General features: G+C 38.0%; 1 protein-coding gene across 2 annotated transcripts in view; it reads left to right on the forward strand.

Annotated features, from left to right (window-relative positions):
* Nucleotides 1-22237, forward strand: part of Cd226 (CD226 molecule) — a 69723-nt gene that overhangs the window by 36044 nt on the left and 11442 nt on the right. For both annotated transcript variants that reach the window (XM_004861971.3, XM_087191436.1), the window contains exon 4: nt 6545-6889. In XM_004861971.3, the coding sequence (XP_004862028.1) occupies nt 6545-6889 (345 nt within the window). The remainder of the gene's footprint in view (nt 1-6544; nt 6890-22237) is intronic.

Below are 22237 nucleotides of genomic sequence, written 5' to 3' on the forward strand. Positions count from 1 at the left end.
TGTGTATTCCACTGTGGAGAAGTGCACGTGCCATTTCTTATTTTCCCATTTTTAACACCATATCAACTGCTTCTTCACCAGTTTTCAAATGTCATGCATCAGAAATACTACTTACTTGTTGTCTACAAAATTAACTGGAAATATAAAAGATGTATAATGAAACAGATACTAAAATAACCATCTATAGGCAGAACCAAGAATTGTCCCTTCTGTGTCTTTACCTCAACAATTATTCAGTAATCCTTGTTCAATGAATGTGGAAGGAAGGAAGGAGGGATAAAAGAGATGGAATTACATGCTTCCTGCATGTAATCCATCTTTTTGCATGAGTCTCCCACCCCACCACACCCCATATGGATAGATTTTCACTGCTTTCCTGCATGCAGCCCTGTAGCATGCCAACCATGGCCTCTCTGGGATAGGCTACTTTTTGGTTTCTGCCTCTCTCCTTGTATATAGCAAGTCTGTTCCAGGCTGTTTGTCTGTGGAAATGTCCTTCCTTTCCTTCTACTTGGAAATCAATCTAGTGGACAATTTCACACTAACATGTTGGTACCTGCCAGAAATTAAAAATGTTTATATTCACTTTGACAAGGTCAAGTACAGAAACTAATTTCTAATTATAGGGTTTAAGGCATCAGAAAGTAAGAAAGTTAAGAACTGGGACTTCCATGGTCCTATCTGTTTCTGTAAAATCTAGCCTTGTAGCAGTAGAAAGGGCAACTCTGGATATCTCTGCAGCCCCATTGCAGGGACAAGCAATGAAGGAAGTGGCTTGGTGACCTCTTGCCTAGGGGAAAATTTCTCCGCTGTTCACCAGTTGACTTATCTGTGGAGACTACGTGTGTGAGCACACATCATGCATTTATTGCTGGCTTATAGCAAGGACTATTCAAGGTTTATTATTTCACTTTGAAAATTCACTGATAATTTTACAGTACAGGAGACAAAATGGTTAATGGAAGCTACAGGGACATAATCTACTCTCTGATAGGGCAAAATTAGAGGAAGTATTAATATTTTCATACCTTTTTCTGTTAAAAACCTACTCTGAAGAAAAGCTCCATTCAATTCCCTAAATGTGGAATACCAGGTGTTAGCATTTTTAGGACAAAACAATCCAATGCTCTTGGGCTGTATTGTCATCTTTTGATATTTTTAAGTCCTCAGACATGTACTATTTAAAATTCTTATATCCCATTAGTTTGGTTGGTTTTTTGGTTTGTTTTGTTTTGTTTTTGGTGAGAGACAATATAGAATTGTTACAAACAGACTTTTCATGCGCTTCAACCTTTATGGTACTGAATTAAACAGAACCATTATTGCCATGATGGAGTTACTTGAAGTTATTATTTAACAACTTACAAGAACGAAAGTTATGATATAAGGTCCCCAAGTCTTGGGAGCTCCAAGAGCTTCCCCAGATAAGCAGCTTGTCATCTGGGGTTGGCCCAGTAGCCTTGCTCAGCAGCTGCTTGGACCCGGAAGTGGTTTGAATCACAAACCTGCCCAAGCTATGCTGCTTGTCATGGAGCTAGGCCAGCTGCAGCACATTTTGGACATATTGCAAATCTTCTCTTCAATATGTGTATTCTGGGCCAAGTCTCAGTTTTGCCATCTGGGAATGCCCACCTGATTTTAGTTACTTCTTCTTTCTTTTCTTCAGTTAAACAAATGGTCTTGCCTGGTCTACCTTCATGATGGCTTTATCTGGCTGTGTTTTATCTCTTAACTGTAGCTCTCATGCTTCCAGCTTTGTCTGTCATTTTCAGTCAAGCATCCTTTTAGCTCATTTTTATCTTGTTTGATTCCATTACCTTTTATCTACACTTGAAATGATGGGCAGAAAATGGCCGTACATGAGAGGAGAATTGTAAACATTGCCGATTTTCGTAACAGGGTGGCCTTGCTATCTCTGATTGGGGGTGCTGAGGCCCAGGCAACCCAAAATGTGGGCGCAGTCACACCCTCCTTCCTACATCGGTGTCCTAAAGCTGCTGTGAAAGAGTGCCATCATCTGGTTGGCTTATGCCACCCAAACTTATTGTCTCTCACATTGCAGGTTGAAGTCTGAGAGGAAGTGTCAGCATGTGGGCTCCTTCTGAGAGCAGTGCCGGGTTCCACTCCCCACTTCTGGCTTCCAGAAGCAGAACTGGATCTGTGCCTTCATCTGTTTTGTCTTTTATTTTGTATTGGACACTGAGCCTAGGGCTGTATGCATGTGAGATCAGCATCCTACCATTGAGCTACATCCATAGCTCTTGTCCAAATTTTATTTTAAGATAGGACTTGCTAAATTGCCCAGACTGGCTGAGTGACTGAGATTACAGGTATGTGCCTCCACCTTCACATGGCGGTCTCTCTGAATGCATGCCTGCACCCACACTTCCCATTTTTATAAGGACACCAGTTGTACTGGACTAGGTCTCCCTACTGTAGTATGACCACCATCTCGGCTATACGTTTACAAATCTAAATCAGCCGCATTCTGAGGTTCTGATGGTAGAACTTTGCCATGTGAATTTTGGGAACACTTCTTAATTTGGTCTTCATGGAATATTGTACTTTTGGGAGCAATGTCGTCCAGCACTTTTGTTGCCTTCTACTTTGGTGATGAATGCAGGGCAGGAGTTGGTGTGTATAGCTCCAGGAATGCTGACCTGCTCTAGGTTTCTAGATCCAATTTGCTCCTGTTTCTGTTCTGCTGGAAAGTGCTTGACACTTTAATTCAAGGTCCAGCATAGCTGACATTTTCACTTTTTGTCTGTCACAGGCAGAACTAGGAGGAAGAAAAGCCATTTGGAGAAATTTAGCCTTTTGTGTCCGTGCTCCTCCTTCTGCCTTTAGTGCATCCTCCCATACTACATGTCTTGTGAGCTTCAGAAGTGTTCATTGGGAACTGGGCATGCAGCTCAGTGACAGAGTTCTTGTGTATCACATACAAGACCCTGGGTTAGGTCCTCAGCACTGAGAAAAAAGATGCAGAAGTCCTCCTTCAATACTTCCTGGACTTTGCTGCCTGCAATTAGAAATTAATCTGTTTATTTTTATTGTTGTTGTTGTTTGTTTTTTGAGGCAGGGTCTCACTTTGTAGTTCAGGCTGGCCCTGAACTCACTATGTAGCCCAGGCTGGCCTTAAACTTGCAATGATCCTCCTGCCTCAGCCTCCTGAGTGCCGGGATTATAGGCATATGCCACCATGCCTAGCTGGTTTGTTTATTTCTTTTGACTGCTTATATTTGAGAGCTTTTTTCAAGTCACATTAGAATACTTCCCTAGTCATCATGCTGCCACTATTTTAATTTGTATTTATCTGGGCTCCTATTAAGAGTTTTTAGAAAAGTTCCCTATTGAGCGTTGTCAGAGTCCGGGCACTTTTGGGACTACATGAAGCCACTAGTGTTAGCACTTCTAATTAGCTGGTATAATAATAGTGGTCCTGAAGATGGATTAGGGAGATTCTGGGCTGTTTAATTTTTAGTTCATTTTAAACATCATGGAAAGGAAATTCTGTTTCATGCATTAGAAGCCATCGGGAGAGGTTTGACAGAGCAGGAGCTAGTAACACCTGAACTAGTTCACCTGAACAGGAGAAGGTGGTTGACAAGTAAGAGTAGACAGAGTCACCCAGGGATAGAAAGTGGGACCCAGCACCATGGAAAAGAAAAAGTTAGAAAGAGCAGCAAGCCCAGAAGGAGGAAACGGAAGGAGGGCAGAGAGGAGAGAGGAGAAGTGCAATGGCACCAAGGGGCTGGAGTAGAGCATTATTTCCAGGGAGCCTGGGCAACTAGTGTTGAAGGGGAAGGGTGTGGGTGATGTTTGCTGTATTTGGGGAATGGTAGAAATGAATCCTTGTTTGTATGACGCACTCATGAAAAACAAGGACACAGAATCAGGGGAGCACCCCACTCCTTCCAGAATTTTGAATGAAGCAGGAAGAAGAAAGAGGGATGGGTGGCATCATAGTTGACCCTCGGAAGTGATAAGCCCTATGTAGAGGTGAGGGAAAAGCAGAGGCTCAAGATAAAGGAGAGTGTAGATGTGGTGTCATTCTGGCATGAAAATACATGGAATCCTGGGCAACTCAGTAACTTAGTGAGACCTGGTCCCGACACGGGGGATGGGAGCTGGGGATGTTGCTCAGCATAAAGGCTCTGAGTTCAATCCCTAGGAATGAAACAGGGAAATAAATACACATGACTTCTAAGCCTCTAAAGTAAAATTAATTAATTTGAATTCAGGTTCTGCTACTTTTTTTTGAGAATTCATAAATCCCAATTTTATTTTAGGTACTATTTTTAATTGTTCAATACATAATGAATCCATTCATTATGGGTAGTTGATACATATATATATATATCATGAAAGACACCATCTTAATTTTTTAAAAGTTTATTTTATTAATGCATTGTGTAGTGCATAATATTTACATTCTTTGTGGGAAGTTGGTACATGTACATAGAACATCTTAATTCTTTTTAAAAGCCCCTTTCCTTCCCTCCCTACGCATTTCTTAATCCCAAGAAAGAAAGAGGAAAAGCCAGTTGTGTGAACCCTGAAGTGAGACATCAAAACTGCACCAGGGCTTGGCTGCCTCTTCTGAGGGCCCAGATTGTGTGCATAAAAGCTTTTCATTTCTTTTATGTTCTTTCATTTTCCTAACACAGCATGTCAGCATCTGATTTAGCCTTTTCTTTGTATTTGTACCTCATTTCTCTCTTTTCTCACATCTTTCTTTTCCCATATCAGGTATTATTTTAATTTGCCTTGTCATTTCTTTAAGCTTTGTTTTTCTTGTGATTTTTTTACCAGTTCTTGTGAATTTTTTTCTTTTCCATCCCTTTTGCGTTGGCTTATAACTTAGAGATGAGATGTTTTCTGTGTGCTTGTTATGTGGGTAAAAGTGTTAACTCCAGTATATGGTTGCATGGTTATGGACTGAGAAACTGTGTCTGTGGCTTGCCTTGTCAAAAACATTTTGACACCTAGAACCACTTGGTGAAGTAGCTTTTGGTGAAGTGAAACCATTTTACAGATAGAGTTCTAATTTAAGTAGATAAATATTATTAACAAATAATATTAACAAATATTATTAAACTTATTTTCACTCCTTTGAAAATGTGCTCCTTTTCTTCTTTTCCTTTTTTCTCTATGCCTTTTCTTCCTCTCCTGTTACTAGTATTAATTATTGCTTTTGTAAACCCAGATGTTCCCTGTCAGTCCCATCACAATTGTTATATAAATTGAGGACTGATACTGTTTTATGTTTGGCATTTTCCCTGTTGCCCACAAGCTCTGTGACGCCATTTCTGCCCAGTGGGTCAGAACCCTGGGTCAGCAGCAGAGCGTGGGGAGCTGTGCGATGAAGGGAGAGCCATGACTGCCGATGAACAGGTCCACCTGTTATTGCTCTGGGCTATTTTAACTTCGGGAAATAAATCCTGAAATGTGTTATTTACATTAGGTTCATAACCTTTTTAGTTTCAAGACGCTTTGATATTTTTCACCATTATTGAGACCCCTAAAGAGCGTTTGCTTATGTGGTTTATATCTGTTGTATTTGCCATATAGGTTTAATGTTGAGCACAATGTAAACCATAGGAATTTTTTTTTTAAGAAATGAGCATTCTATTTTACATAAGCATATAAGCACTCCTGGGAGGTAAAATGATGGGGAAGTCCAGGTGAGAAGTGGAGGTTTCTAATCTCTGAGATGCTTGTCTGAAGGAGTTTCAACATTTAAGGAAGGAAGGAGGATGATGCAGATTTGTCTACATTCCTACTCGACAAAACTTTATGGAGAAGCACAAGTATTTTTAGCTGTATTTAGTATATTTAGTTCTATGCTACACTTGTGAGCCATCAAGAATGAGGATAGTCAATCACATATTAATTTTACTTTTAAAATAGGTTTGGCCTTGCAGATCTTCAAAAGTGACACAGACATCCTTTGGGGGGCCCAGAACACACTATAAAAGCTGTTGATTTAGATTTTTGGTGATAAATAGTGAGTATTTATGTTGGAAACTCCAGAAATGATAGTGGATCGTGGGAGAATATTGAGGGCCCCTTCTTACCAGAAATTCATACCACATGTGGTTCTCTACTGACACATAAGACAGTGCTATACATCTGAAAATGAACTTACACATATATTCAATGAAAATAATTTAGTATCATTTTTATGACCATTAAAATCTCAGCATGACTTAGTGAGTCATCATCTTGGCAGTATTGCAGAACTTGCTTGTGCAATTCAGACTGAATATCATCACTACCAAGAAAATCAGCAGGGTTCTGGTTATGTTTCTCATTACCTGGTTAACCAAATAACACTTAAATGGTGTGTACGAACATCATGTCCTCTTTACCATCAGTCTACCAGCCTTTCAAAAATTCTTTTCTCTTACAAAAATATGATATTATTTAGAATCAGTGAGACTCCATTAATTAACATTACCAATCATTTTGGTAGAACTTTCTGGGTACCTCCTATGTGTCTAAAAATTTGATCCCATAAGTCTAATCATTTGCTTCTTTTCAGATAGTTTTGAGATAGCAGAATCATCGAATCATAGCCACATGACCTCAAGCCCTGGAAACATCACACTTACCTATGATCTTCCAGTGAACTGGGCAGTGCAACAAATCAAGTGGGAGAAGATCCAGCCACATCAGGTAGACCTCTTGGTACATTGCAATCTGTCTGAAGGCATAAGTTACTCCAGATACGGAAAACAAATATTGACCAACTGCACGCAGGGCATCAGAAGCAACTTCATCATTATTATCAACGCCACTGCCTCTGACTCTGGGCTTTACCGCTGCCATTTTACAGCCAGCACTGGAGAAAATGAAAGCTTCCTGATGAGACTGACCATTACTGATGGTGAGTGAACCCTGGATATTTTCCAGGTGCAGTAAGTAGCTCATGCCTGTAATCCCAGATTTCTGGGAGGCTGAGGCAGGAGAATTGCAAGCTCCAGTCCTACTTGAGCAATGTATGGAGTCACTGTCTCAAAAGAAAAAAAGAAAAAATTAAAGAGGGCTAGTGATGTAGCTCAGTGGTGGAGTGCCCAGGTTTGATCCCCAGAAACCTTAAAACAAAATGAAACAAAACAAAACTCAACCAAAGATCAACAACGACAACAACAGAAACAACTACAAAACTAGCCCCTCCCTATGAATTGGTCTCTGTTCTTTTTATTTGTGGTAAACATATTCATTTAATGGAACATTAATGCTTGATATAGATATAGTGGCCATTATTATATTTTAGAATTTAGTGTTCTATCCAGCACAGAATATTTTTTATTTTCTTATCTGCCACATTCCTGACATTTAAAAAAAAACATGTGATATTACAGCCTGTATGTTTCAGCTATGTAACTCCCCCCTCCAATTATATTAACATTGTTTTTTTTAATTTTGAGAATGATTTCAATCATTTCCAGTGTCAAGAATGAAGAAGGTAGGGTTCAAAAATCCAAGGAAGATTTCCTTCTTGTTTCTGGGGGCTGAGTCACTATTCATAAAAAGGCTTATGTTAGTCACCATTACCTTTTCAACACATGAAACCATGACTTTAATACATGTAAATTTTTTGTTTTATTTAAAAAAGTTAACAAGTTTTAAAAGAACAATCTTTTTATTCTTTTACTCTACCTAATATTACTACGACTTGGCACATCAGACAAAGATATTTTTCACTGATGGATGAAATCAAAACCTTGGCAAAGCAGAGAATAATTTTCAGTTCAGTAGAAGATGCTCAGACACCTGAGGATACTTCTCATGTGTATTAAGAAGTATCACTATATTAACATTGTTGATGGCACTGACAAGGTATTTAATCCCTGTGATCCCTAACAATGACAAGGCAGTGCTGGATTAGTGTGTGGGAGCCAGTCTTGAGCTGACCAGAATGCAGCTGCTGCTTGCTGGTGTGGTTGCTTCTTTGCCAGATCAGACCCTTGTTTGCTGCAGCCGTATTCAGAACTGGGCAGAGAAGCAGACTGACCTTGAGGCTAACAAAACTGACCTTCAGGGCCTCTTTCTAAGCAGAACCCTTCAGAGAGCTGCATTCACTTTGTATTTGTAATTTGTCCCCAGTTTGTAAGTGCCGGGGTGATCAATACCTGGAGAGAGAAAAGGGGATTTTTTTTTTCCACTTATGAAAGTACAAATATACATAGATGCCTGTGTGGAGGTCTGCATTACCGTTAAGTAGGAGGGAGTCAATCTCAGGATATCTCAGCTCTGCTCTGAGTAAGATTTGTTGTTGCTGAGAAACATGTCTTACAAAAAAATTTATTTTTTTAACAGTAATTCTTATTTCACTTTATTGTTAGTCTAGCCTTCTCTCCCTCCTTCCTTCATTTCTTTCCTCTTTTTCCTTCCATATGCATTTAGCCAGTTCATTTACTTGACTTCTATTTAGACTTTGTTTTTGGACTATGTAATCCAGGTTGGCCTTGAACTTGTAGATCTTCCTGCCTCAGCCCCCCAACTCCTGGGGTTATAGGTGGGCACCACCACACCCAGATTATACGTACAACCAAGGCTTCCTAGACTTTGGCTGCTTTTTGTAGTCTCTGTTTATACTGCAGACTGATATTTCTTCCTGCATTGAAAATGAAGAGGTAAAGATTTTTGGGAAGAGCAGCCTTTGCAGTGTGTAGTAAGAAGAGCAGTTGCTAGAGGACAGCACTTTTCATCTGCAGTCACCTCGGGGGCCACATGAAGCCAGCAAGCCAAATTGTTCCTCTCCACCAGAGCAGGAGCTGTGGCAAAATATACGTTGCCCTTCTGATTTAATGTCGAACAGTGGTTGACCTTAAATCACAGAGGAAAAATGAGCAGTTTCCTCATTTTAAATACAGTATGACTCCATTCCTGAAGGCATAGACAGAAATATTTCTTACCTCAAAAAGAAGTGCTTTTCTTTTAAACTAGTCAGGAAAAAGAAAGTAAAATTTCATAGATGCAAAGACAAGAAAATATTCCATTCAGAAAAATATCACAAAGAATCATTTTCAAACACATATGGAATAAGGTCTTGTTTATTAGGTGTTGAAAAAATAATTATAAACATCTTAAATCATAGATGAAAGTCATGGACTTTTAGGAGATGAGTTATTTAACTTTTACTAATTATAATCATATCTTTCATTTATCCAAACATGACTGAATATTTTGCACAGAATTGTTTCTTTGTAATAAAGTGTAAACAACATCAAAATCTGCCAATGAAATGAAGGTGAGAATGTAATGGTAGGTATTGTCAGTGTCTGTGAGTTTGAGCAAATGCAAAATGGCTTTTTGACATTCAATTGACAGACTGAAAGAATGAAAGAACAACAAGTGGACTTTTAATCCATCAGTAAAAAATTATAATTGAAGGAAGATGACAACTATGGACTGTATATTTTGGCTTAATTCCTTCTTTCAATTATTATAAATAAGAAAAGATTGAATCCAAAAAATTAAACAAAAAAAATGATAGATCATTTCATTTTCTCTGGTGCAGCTTGATTATTTCAAGCCCTAAAGCTGTTTGGTCAAAAATCAATATAGAGATTAAAGGAGAGAGACAGGTAGAAGATGTAGAGATATTTAATTTATTTCAACTGTCAAGGGAAAGGTGATTGTGACACAAATTTTATAAACTACTCTACATCCTTTTGTTCGTTCACATCAACTTCTTTTATGGGACAGACTATTGGATTCAAAAGAGGTATTTTAAAAAAATTTATAAGTACACACAGGCTTTTGTTCTGACTTTTGCCTGCCCATGTTCATCTTCAGAGAAGAATCTGTTAGTCAGAGGTCACTCAAAAGATTTTGTACAATCTCCAACCAATAATTGTATGATTGTCAGCCAATGCATCATCTCTCCATGACTTAATGTATTCTGGACAGAGGAAGAAAATGACAAAAATCTCAGTTGACTTGCCATTGACTCTCTTTGCAGAATGGAAAGAGATGCTGATCTCCTGTCCTTTGCACTCAGGACTTCTAAATTATTAAGAAATAGCTCCAGATTAACTTTTCTGATTTTAGAACTTGACCACATATGCACGAAAGTAGAGAAAATCTTATTGACAGTGACCAGAATTTTTTTTTTTTTGGTTGTCAGTGTCCTCCAAATTTTCATTAGTCATAAGAGAAGTATTTTAGGTGCCACCAAAATAAATTGTGAAGTCTGTTTCATATTAACCAGGTGGTGTGCCGACTGTTAGTGTTCAAACAACTTCAGCAGAGTGCACTGGTGAAGCTATCTGGTCCAAGAGTGGGTATAGACCACAGGTTCCAGATCTCCCTTGACTGGACACAAAACTGGCTGCGACAAGGAGAGATTCAGAACAATATCGATCTCAGTGACATCAGTCTCAGCCCATGTTTGCTGCTCCTGGTACAGCCACTCACATTGTCCCACCTTTTCCTGGTTTTTTTTTTTTTCCTTTCCTATTTTGTTTTGAAACAGTCTTACTAAGTCACTAAATTGCCAAGGCTTGGATTTACACTCTTCCTGCCTCAGTCTTCCAGTGTGCTGGGATTACAAGTGTGTGCTACCATGTTCAACTTTATATTTCCATTTTCTTAACCAATCTCTTATTTTTAACCATATTTAGGTCCTTTTCCATAGAATGTAGTCATCTCTCTGTTTCTTGTCTTGTTCACGCTAGCCCCAAATGCCTTCCTGTCTTTGAGTCATTAAGCATTTTGATTTTCTGAGACTTTTATAACTCAAAGATTTCTACCCTCCAGTGACCTAATCTACACATTTGTATGATCCAGACTCAACAAAACTTACTTGAGGGTTAAGACTATGACACCTCTGTTGAAAGTTGTCAAAGTATCTTTTAAGCATAAGCTCAGTAAGTGTTCTTGCCTGATTTTATGTTTTAAGTTTCAGGTTTTTTCTTTGTAGATTATTCTGAGATTGGTTTCATCAACATTTAACTTTTGAGGTTTAGTGATTGTTGATTAAATAAAGTGAACTTTCAGAAGATCAGTTGCAATGATTGGGGAGAAAGTTTTTGTGAACTTTTGTCTGTATATATAATTTTCAGAAAGGACTATTTCTTTTTTTAAACTTTGGCTTTTTTATTTTGCATTTTTTAGATAGATTCTGCATAATTGCAAGTCTTCAGTTTTAGAGGATAGAATTTGTAAGTTAAGATTATAGACATAATCACTGGGAAGTAGTGATACTCTAGCCCATGAAATTTTCCTATGTATTTCTTCTGTATAGGGTTGGCAAAGAGGTAGAATTGGGGAATAGTAAGTACACTAACTATTGATTGTAAATCTTGCCTTTCAATGACTTGGTGAAGATTACTGTTTTGGGGACTTTGTGCTCTTGAGTTGAATTATGAGAATATTGAAGAAGAGATAAATTGGTCTTTAGTTTCCACTAAAATTTGACCTTTTGGCTCTCAATAGATTTGAATTCTAGAACAGTTTCAGGTTGTAGGCAAGCTTTTTTGTTGTTTATATTTAGGATTTTGTTAATTCCAAACCCTTTTTCTCATTCCCATGAATTTAGACTAGATTTGAAGATTATAGGTGTGTGGATAGTTTGAGCAAGGGCCTGCTGAGCTGATGGGTATGGTCATTTCCATGGCAAATGTGACACACCTCAGCCTTTTGTTATCTGTAAATATATGGAAAATAAAACACCCCTGAAAATTATGTGATTGAACCACACAACCAGACATCCAGATTGCTAGTTACACTGCTCATAAGTTAAAATAGCCGCTACTGACACAGATCAACCACTATTTTCAGCCCAATTTAGTTTTGGTTTTAAAATTCTGGATCGTAAGTGGCTATCCAGATGTAACACCATTTCCTACATCACAAGTCAGTTGATTACTCAATCATGACTGATTATGTCATTGCATCTTGATAGTTGCCCCTGCCTAAATCAGTTTTATTTTTGTTTTTGTTTTTTTTAAGATATTGCATTTCTGAAAAAGCAACTGGTCAGTTAATTTGTTTTGTAAACCCCACATACTGATTTATTTTTTCCTAATACACAAAATCATAGAATGTTTGCCTGTAGTCATTTTCATACATACTTTATTTATGTAGATGAATAGTGTATTGAATTCAATAATAGTGACAAGTTTACATAAAAGAGAGAAATTCTAAAAGGTCACACATTAACTTGATTGGATGAATTGCACTGCTGAATGTCTCATGTACATAAAGCAAGTTCTAACTGAACACTGCTATAAACAATCCAAGTGAATAGAATTAGAAAGCAGTTGATCCTAGGAATTGCACTTCTGTAAGTGGGCCTTCAACAGATTGAATTTTAAAGTCTTTTCATTAAGTTTTCCTCTCTCAGGAAATTTAGACAGATAGGGTTTCAGGTTCAGACAAATGCACTGATTTTCTTTCCTTTTAAAATCTATGCATAGCCACATTTATTCAAGAAACCTTCGTAATGGCTCCAACTGCAAAATAACAGCTTATACTTTTTTGTTATCCCTGGAATTTTTATTCTAAATGCTCCTGCGAATTGTCAACAGCTTGTGGTTGTCCCTTGGAGCCTTATTAGAAATTGTACATAGGTAAGTGTAGGAAGTGTTCTCCAAAGGCAAGTGGAAAATTATGCACTTAACATTTTTTTTAATTTAGAAAATGTTATTTTTTTTGTCACTTTATTAAATTCTTTTATTGGCACATTGAAGGTATACAACACAATTACATTTCTCATTGGGAATTGTACCTTTACATAATGCGTCTTGGTTTTTATTTTTTCCTCATTCCTAGCCCTCCCTTCACCCTTTCCACCCTTCCCTATTTACAAAGACTTTATTTCCATTTTTTCCATTTCTCATCATTTTTCCTTTCCCTTCTTTCCTTTCACCCACCCCTCCCACTACTCCTACCCCTTTGGACCTTTTCTTCTTATTTTGCATTATCAATTATTCATTCTAATCATTGGTACATTTTAGGTATACAATATAATGACATTGATCATTGGAAATTTGCACCTTTATATAGTCTCTCTTGGTTCTTATTTTTCACCCTTGCCCAGCCCTCCCTTCAACCCCTCCATTCCTCCCTATTTACAAAGATTTTGTTCCTATTTTTCCATTTTCTCATATTAATCCCATTCCCTTCTATCCTTTCCCCTAGCCCTCCCACTTCCTTCCCGTTTGCCCCTTTTCTTCCTATTTCACATTACCTATTATACATTTAGTCCTTATTTACACTTTCAGTTTCTCACACTAGAGAAACTATTTGGTATTTATACATGTGTGCCCTATTTATTTCACTTAAGAGTAATGCCTCAATGTGCATCCACTTAGCTATAAATGTCTCTAATTTCTCATTTTTATGGCTGAGTAGGATCTCTTCTTATTAAAAAGCTTCTGCACAGCAAGAGAAACCACCAGCAGTGTGAAGAGACAACCCACAATGTGGGAAAAAATCTTCACCTTCTCTTTCTCAGATAAAGGTCTACTATCTCAAATCTATAAAGAACTTAAAAAGATCAGACTTCCCAAATTAAAAGACCCAATCCGAAAATGGGCATCTGAAATGAACAGACATTTCTCAGACAAAGAAGTAGAAATAGCAAATAAATATATGAAAAAATGTTCAACATCACTGGTCATTCGAGAGATGCAAATGAAAACAACGCTGAGATTCCACTTCACTCCAGAAAGAATGGCTGCTATCATGAAATCAACCAATAACAAATGCTGGTGGGGCTGTGGGGAAAGGGGAACCCTGCTCCACTGCTGGTGGGAGTGTAGACTGGTGCAACCACTGTGGAAATCAGTATGGAGATACCTCAAAGATCTAGGACTGGAAGTCCCATTTGACTCCGCTATTCCACTGTTGGGGATCTTCCCCAAAGAATTAAAAGAATCATACCACAGTGATATATGTGCACCCATGTTCATAGCAGCACAGTTTGTGATAGCTAAAACTTGGAAACAGCCCAAATGCCCATCAACTGGAGACTGGATCAAGAAAATGCACTTAACATTTTTAGAAATTAGTTCAATTGGCTTAATGTATTTCATTCTTAACAGAAATTCCAATTTTTAGTATTCTGATTTAATTAATCAGACAAAAATGTCTAAGTTCACCTGAAGTATTCCAGGCATACTGACTTGACTTTTGGCAAATATTTAAGGGCAACATAATGGGTTTGGAGAGGACTATTTTATTAAAAAGGTCAGAACATGGAGAGTGAGCATGGGTGAGTCATTCTGAGAGTTATCTCTGAATCCAAGTTTGTACCTTCAAGTTATTTTTTACACTGAAATGATTCAGGGATTCTTAAGAAGCATTTCTTCAATGGAAAAATAAGTTCTTATTTTGGTACACTCTTGTTAGAACTGAAGAGTAGCCATGGTGCTTCTGATGTTTAAGCTGTAAGAATGGCAGAGAAGAGATTCCTCTCTTCACAAGTATAATGTTGAAATGTTAATGCTTCTAGTTGGATTGGTAGAAAGTGAAAGTGGCTTCAGCTATACAAATAGTGAGTGAAATAAAAAAAAATACCTTATTTTGATGTTGATGGGCAGGAGGAAAAGAAAGAGTAGCTGCTGGAGAGAAGGGTGTATTAGCAGTGGGTAGGATATTTTCTATGGCTTCACAGCAGAGAAGTGTCAGGACACTACATGCTAATGATCTCCAAATGTGGGCTACATATGAGACAAGTTTACAAATATAGAAAAATAGAAGCTCATACAGTACAGTTGTTCTGAAATTAGTGTGTCTTTAGGTTTTCATATTTTATTTGTAGCCTTAGGACAGGATCTTTGGTCTTAATTTGTGTGTGTATGTGTGTGTATACATGTGCAAATTAATATATCTGTGAACATTTGTTAGAAGGAGCAATAGTTTATTTAACCTGCCAAAACATAAAAGTCAATGCATGTAGTTGTGTGGGCAATTTTACATTCATAATTAACACATGCATATGTGCCAAATCTCAAAATTTTATCGAAATAATTTTGCTTTTATGCCGACTGCTGTTTTCTCTTTCTGATCTAGTAAAGAAAGTTACCATTTTTGAAATTTAATCATGCCCATTGTGATATCAACTTGATAGAATTAAGAAATACTTAGGGGATTAGTAAAGATCACCTCTGGGGGCGTGTCTGGGTGGGTCATGTATGCATGTCCTCAGATGTTATTTAGTGCTCCTGGCTCCTTCCTTGTGACACTGTTTGCCTGCCTTGCTTCTTGGCCACCATGAACTAAGCCTCTTTGTCACACCCTTCTACCATGATGTTTCTGTCTTGATCAGCCCAGCTGATCATGGGCTGAATGCCCTGAAACTGTGAGCTGATATAAAACTTTCCTTAATGTTGTGGTTGGGTACTGTGTCTTAGCAATGGGAAACCCGACTAATACACAGGGATATGTCCTGGAAAATATTTGGTAAGCATATATATTATGCCAATAGCTAATCTAAGAATTCATACATAATTGCTCATTTACTTTTCGTTTCAATTCTATTTTTAGCTGTATTTTACAGATGAAAAAAGTAAAGCATGGGAGTTTAGGTCACTTATTCAAGGATAATAAGTGGAGGAGCTGGGATCAGAGCAAGGCAGACTGGATGCAGAATTCTTGTTCTTAGCCACAGCACTGAATTTCTCCTCCAAATGGAAGAAAAAGTATTATTACTATCAACAATCATAGCGCAATAGAAGCTGGTATCCATTGAGTGACAGGGTCTTGCTTTCTTGGTTGTAGAAAGTTTGTACATGTATTGGGATTTAAACTGAACCAACATACAGACCCATATAGGGGACGGTACAGGGCTTGTTTCCCACTTCTTTGTTCCAGCACTGAGTGCTTGGGCACATTAAGGTCGTCACCCTCATGCTCAGGGGCTGTGTCGGGTAGTTTCTGCTCCATAGATTTATTGTCTCTTATCATGGGGTTGTGCATGTTTTGGAATCAGTTCACATAAGGTAGGCTCCCCACACCGTCATAGGAAGAACTAGCAAAGTTGGGTGGCAGGTGTGAGGATCCAGAGTGGAGGTCCTGGTCGTGGATAAAATCAGGTCCACACCATGACCAGATTAAGAGATTCTATGGTTTAAAGGCATCCCTCAAAGTTCAAACGTTAGAAACCTAGTTCCCAAGGCAACAGTGTTAAAAGTAGGACTTTTAGGAGATGACGAAGTCATGAGGGCTCTATCTTCAATGGATTAATGCCATTACTCTGGGAGCGGGTCAGCTACCATGGGAATGGGTTCCTGATGGAAGGATGAGTTTGGCCCCTTACTTCTTTCTTGCTCTCACTATCTCTTGCCCTTCCACATTCCACCATGAGATGAGGTAGCAAGAAGGTCCTCACAGATGGCAGCTCACTGATACTGGAGTTCCTAGCCTCTAGAACCATGAGTTCAATAAATTTCTGTTTGTTATAAATTACCAGCCTATGCTACATTCTGTTGTAGTAGCCTAAAAGGGTCTATGACAAGGGAACTTTAGAGCTAGCCCCTGGACAAAGGAGACACAACAGGCAGAGAGAATTGGGGATAGCTCAACTCTCACACGACTTCTGGCACCACAAAGCACCTGTGCACCCACAGCCTTCACCAGATCCCCAAATAGACTTTTCCCTTATGGAAAAATCCTACTCTTCCCTTGAACAACTGCTGAGGAATCTGCTAAAGGTTCCCATACACACTTTCCCTCTTAAGTTCCTCTTTTCTCAAATTCTGCTCTCCTCTTATTTATATACAATAGACCCTATTTGACCAAATGACCAGAGACTGGAACTAAAATTAGTAGAAATCAGAGCAAGAGTTCTTTCATCCTTAGGGACAGTGAGTACTGAAACCCCAAAATCTCCCAGAGAAAGCAAGATCATTTTCTATGTTCATATTTTAACCACCATAGTAGCTCATATTTCTATAATTTTATGTTGTACAACTAAATATATAAATATTTCAATAGTACAGTATGCCTATGTTGTGTGTCTTATTACAACTTGCAAATGGCAGGTTATCCTGATTTTTGGTAGGGCATCTGAAAAATTTCCTATTGTATCTTTAAGGATAAGGATAATGATAACATAATGTAAAGTTAACATCTGAATAAACAACAATAATATTAACAATATTCTGGGGAAATAGAAGCAAAATCTCCTCCCTACCCAGAAAACTGCTCCACAAAGGTAGAAGAGAAAGAAAGCTATTTTATTATTGAATAGACATTAAATAATAATGTGATGTGAATCACAGGCAGCCTACCAGGAGATTGCAAAGACTCAAAGAATTCTCATCCTTTTGTACAGACAAGCAGATGCAGTCAGTTATATATGTGTTCTAAAGATAATGACTGATCCTCAAGTAAAAGAACTTCACAGCATCATTTGTCACACATAGATTCACCCGGTGAGTGGGGTGGCCACCTGTGTTAGCTAACTGGCTTTATCCAAAGGTACAAGAAACATCTACATGTCAGGACAGGAGTAGGTTTGCACCTTGGAGGGAGGAAGTGAAACTCCTCCCCTCCCATGGAGGCACAATCACCACTGATGAAAACATTTCAAAGTGGTGACCCCTAGGTCTTTGAGAAAGATATTTCTTCATCATAAGGCTGAGGAGAATCAGCTTTTAAGGATTTACTTACATTTTAAGGAGTCAAAGAGAAGCAGACTATATATTTTCCAAGGAAGAAATTGAAAGAAGGACTGGGGCTAGGGGGCCAGAGCTCCCCCAGAAGGTACCTCATAGAGTGGAGTAGTGTTTCTCAAAGCCAGTGCTGTGGAACACCAGCCTCAGGTGTTCTCACACGAGTGCTACAAGGCACAGATGCCCAGATGTTGTCCCCATGTCTCCAGGTCAGAGCGATACTTAGCTAGGTTCCAAGTGATTATTATGAATACTTAACATTGAGTCCCAACTTGTAGACTACCAGCCAAGTCTACTTTTGTTTATTTTTATTTCCAGGGTTGTAGTATTTTCTTATCTGAACATGCTTGAACAAAGTCAAGAGTGAGAAACAAAATAACAAAGCATAAAAGAAATGAAGTAGATGTATTATGTCCTGTCAACGGACAAGCACAGTAATAATAGTTCGTGTTGACACTTTTGCCATTGACTCAAAAAATGACTCTCAGTCCTAATCAGGATTATTTACTCTTGGGAATTTGTCTTCTTGTTAAAACAAATTAATGGTAACCAATTAGAAAAATGGCAAATAAATGTTAGACTACAGAATATTGAAGGAAACACACAAAGAAAGTTAACAGCTTTGTAGACAGTGAAGATAAAAGAGTATCATGAGACACAGGTAACTGAAAGTGGATATTACCATCTTGGTTCTCATCATTGCTTATAGCAAAGTGTAAAACTTGGTGCTCAATGTGATGGCCCAGCTTGTTTATATTTATTATTCTCTGCTTAACAAGGCAAAAAGATACGCTATTCTGCTTATAATTATTTTCATTTAAAAATTGTAATTTAAACACTTGGTACCTAAAAGGAATATGCTTCACTAGTTTAGAAAGGTCATATGTATCGATATCATTATTTGTTGCCAACATAAATCAGATCTATTATATATGTAAGGTTTATTATAAATAAAATAAGAATGTATATGTTCTTACAAGGATGTAATGGAAATATTCTAAAATGAGGCATTGGTATTAAGAAACAACCAAAATATTTCTAAGTTGTGTTTGGGTCGTCTACAACCCCCTTACTTGACCTGGGAAGCTCTAGAAGGACTCACAGCATATAGCCTATAGATATGCTCATAGCTTTGAGCAGAAGGACGCAAAGCAAAACCAGCAAAGGGAAAGATGCAGGGGGCAGAGTCGGGAGGACTAAATGATGTTCCAGAAGAAAAGAAGATACTTAGCACAAATTACATTGATGTAAAAAGTTTAAATACAGTAAATTTTATTGGTTCAGGAATGACAGAAAGGTAACAAAAGTCCAAGTTCTCACCTGCCAGGCAAGGGACAACCTTGAAACTTGGTTGTTGTGGGCTTACCATCCTAAGGCTTTTTCTGTATGCTAATTCACTAGGAGAGCGGAAAAGGCCTGTGCAGCACTTGACATTCTGACCTATGATGCATTAAAACAATATGTGCTCACAAAAAGTGTGCAAAAAGTATAATATCAGACCAATAAGTGGTTGGACGAGAAGATGAGACATTTAATATAATGGAGTCAGGCCTGAAATTTTTCTCAATAAATGTACCAAATAATACATGTTCTCTAGACTTTTGTCTTCATCCACCAACTTAAATACCCTTGCCACACACCAAATGTTTTTGAGTACTGTCCCCCATGGTGCAGCATAAGGCCACACTTCGGTGTCAGAAGATGTCATTAGTGTACTTATTCTATATTATGTTGGGAAAACTTTCAACTGGTCTTAGAATATGTGTTTCTGAGCTGACATAACCTTTTAAAGCACTTATGCCATTATGAAAACCATTTTCTGCCAAGAAAAGCAAAGGATAGCAAAATTTGTAGTTCAGGTTGGAAACTTGCTTCCCTCATTGGTTTGCTGGATAATGACAAGAACACTGTTTAGATTCTCTGTACCTATGCTTCTCAGTTAAACCTGATAGTAGTTTTTAAGGAAGAGTAGTTTCTATTTATTCAAAAGAAAGATTGGACTTAGAGTATCGCCTCAATATGCATCCATTTAGCTATAAATGACTCTAGTTTCTCATTCTTTATGGCTGAGTAGTACTCCATTTTATAAAAAAACCCCACATTTTCTTTATCCAGTCTCCAGTTGATGGGCATTTGGGCTGTTTCCAAGCTTTAGCTATTACAAACTGTGCTACTATGAACATGGGTACACATATATCTCTGTGGTATGATTCTTTTAATTCTTTTGGGAAAATACCCAGTAGGAAAATAGCTGGGTCAAATGGGACCTCCAGGTCTAGTTCTTTGAGGAATCTCCACACTGATTTCCACAGTGGCTGCACCAGTCTGCACCCCACCAACAATGCAGAAGGGTTCCTTTCTCTCCACACCCCCGGCAGCATTTGTTATTGGTTGGCTTCTTGATAGCAGCCATTCTTTCTGGGGTGAGGTGGAATCTCAACATTGTTTTCATCTGCATCTCAATACCAAATAGTTTCTCTAGTGTGAGAAACTGAGAGTGTAAATAAGGACTAGAAGGATTAATAACTAATAATTGATACTTTGAAATAAGAAAAGGTCCAAAGGGGTAGGGGTGGTGGGAGGCGATGGGGAAAGGAAAGAATGGAAAGGAAAGATTATGAGAAAAGAAAAGAAAAGGAAACGAAGTATGTAAATAGGGAAGGGTGGAGGGGTGAAGGGCCCACAGGTAATGGGGAAAAAATAGGAACCAAGATACATCATGTACAGGTACAAGCACCCAATGCTAAATGTAAATGTATTGTATACCTAAAATGTACCAATAAAAGAACTTAAGAAAAAAAAAAGAGAGATTGGAGATTGAAGTCATGATCCCTTAATTCTTTGAGAATCATTTACTCCCTAGGATCTACTTGCAATAAAATAGGGAAAGATTTCTGAAATGTAAAGTATAAAACTGATCTTTACAAAGATAGATGACCTTAGAAAACCTGGAATAATATTATCACACCAGCATCCACCTGACATACATTTCGGGTGCACAGTTCTACGAACTTTGGGCTAGTTATTTCCTGTGATCCTCCAAGGCTTCAAGTACTTTATGTATTTTGGTCACCACTATCTGTGCCCTTCCTAAGGAAAGTGAGTTCACCTACAGGAGCAAGCATCCTTTGTCATTTATGACTAATTCATCATGACATTTCAATATGAAGAGTAGAAATGAGCTAACCTTAGTTTGGAATGTATGCATATTAAAATGTTAGTATAAATGTAATGTGTACTATTAAGAATTTACATGGAGCTTAAAATATTTAAAGTACCTCTATATGTTTTATTGCTATTCTTAGGGTTGATTTTATCATCATTTTATAGTGCCAAAAAAGTGAGAGATTACATGTCCTATATAAGATCTTCCAGGAAGAAGAATGAGAATACAGGATGAGCCCTACAACTTCTTTCTTCAGTGTCTGTCTTTCAAACAACTAATGTCTAGTGTGAGGTGGAGGTGGGGTATTTTTATGTGTCGTATAGAGAACTGAAATTTGGAAACACCTTATATGAAGAATCTGTCAACTCACATGTAACTTCTCTACCTTAACTTATTATACATAGCCTGAGATCTAACATTTCTGCTTCTCTTTTTAATGAAGTAAGAAAATAATTTTTAACTAGCACCATGACTTACCCAGGGCTTCTTACAGGGTCAAGATGTGTGAGTTTTTCTTATAATACTTTTTGATCCAGTTATTTAGGTTCTAAATTAGTTGGTTTCTTCACTTCTCTATCCTGAACTCTAAAAATGGAGAACCAACAGACATGTGTGGCTGCCCTGCCTGCCTGGCTCTGCGGGAGGGGCCTGGCAGCATTTCTATCATGAGACATTTCTAAAGGTTTATAACTCAGCCGTAAATACTTGTCACTGGCAGAAATGTAGCCTAGAGGATCACAGGGCTGGAGTAAATTATTCATTTATAAATTTCACTGACTGGCTTTAAATTATTTTAACTGTATTTATCTTTTGTAATGGGAGAAAAAAATAATAACTTTATGGTTCAAGACATTTCTGTCCTCCTATGAATCAGCACAGCAGTGGAATGTAAGTTTTAAAAAAAGTCACCAAAAAAGTGGTCACCAAAAACAATAATTCTTCCTTCTTCAAGAGAAAGGCTTGAGGGCTGACATTATTCAACAGAAGATCTAATAGCAGAACTTAAGGGAAAAAAATGAATGTTATGAACTATTGATTAACTCCCCAAAGCCTCCATCCTCATTTGCTCTTTTATTTCTTATAGGGCTCAGGGAGTTGCCTTTAACACCAGACTGGGTGTTGATGCCACAGCTGCAGGCAGAGGGCAGGAAGGGGAGGGCAGGAAGGGGAGGGCAGGAAGGGGAGGGAGGGCAGGCATTGCTGGTTTGATGGGGAATGGTCCCTGTGTTATTTCAGGAGCAGAGCTGCAGACCCACCTACCCTCTAAACTTTTTTACTTGTTTCCTAAGGGAAAAGTCTTGCTTCACACTTGTTCTTAAATTGTAGAGGACTTTTCAAAAGAACATAAATTCTACCAAATCAAGCCTTAAATTTGTGTTTACCCAGCCCCTTATCTGTACTACCAGCTCTATTGAAATAGTATGCATTTAGACACTGA

This window comes from Heterocephalus glaber, unplaced genomic scaffold, assembly GCF_053883595.1.
Source record: "Heterocephalus glaber isolate CG9 unplaced genomic scaffold, H.glaber_assembly_v1.0 deba00000331, whole genome shotgun sequence".
Lineage (NCBI taxonomy): Eukaryota > Metazoa > Chordata > Mammalia > Rodentia > Bathyergidae > Heterocephalus > Heterocephalus glaber.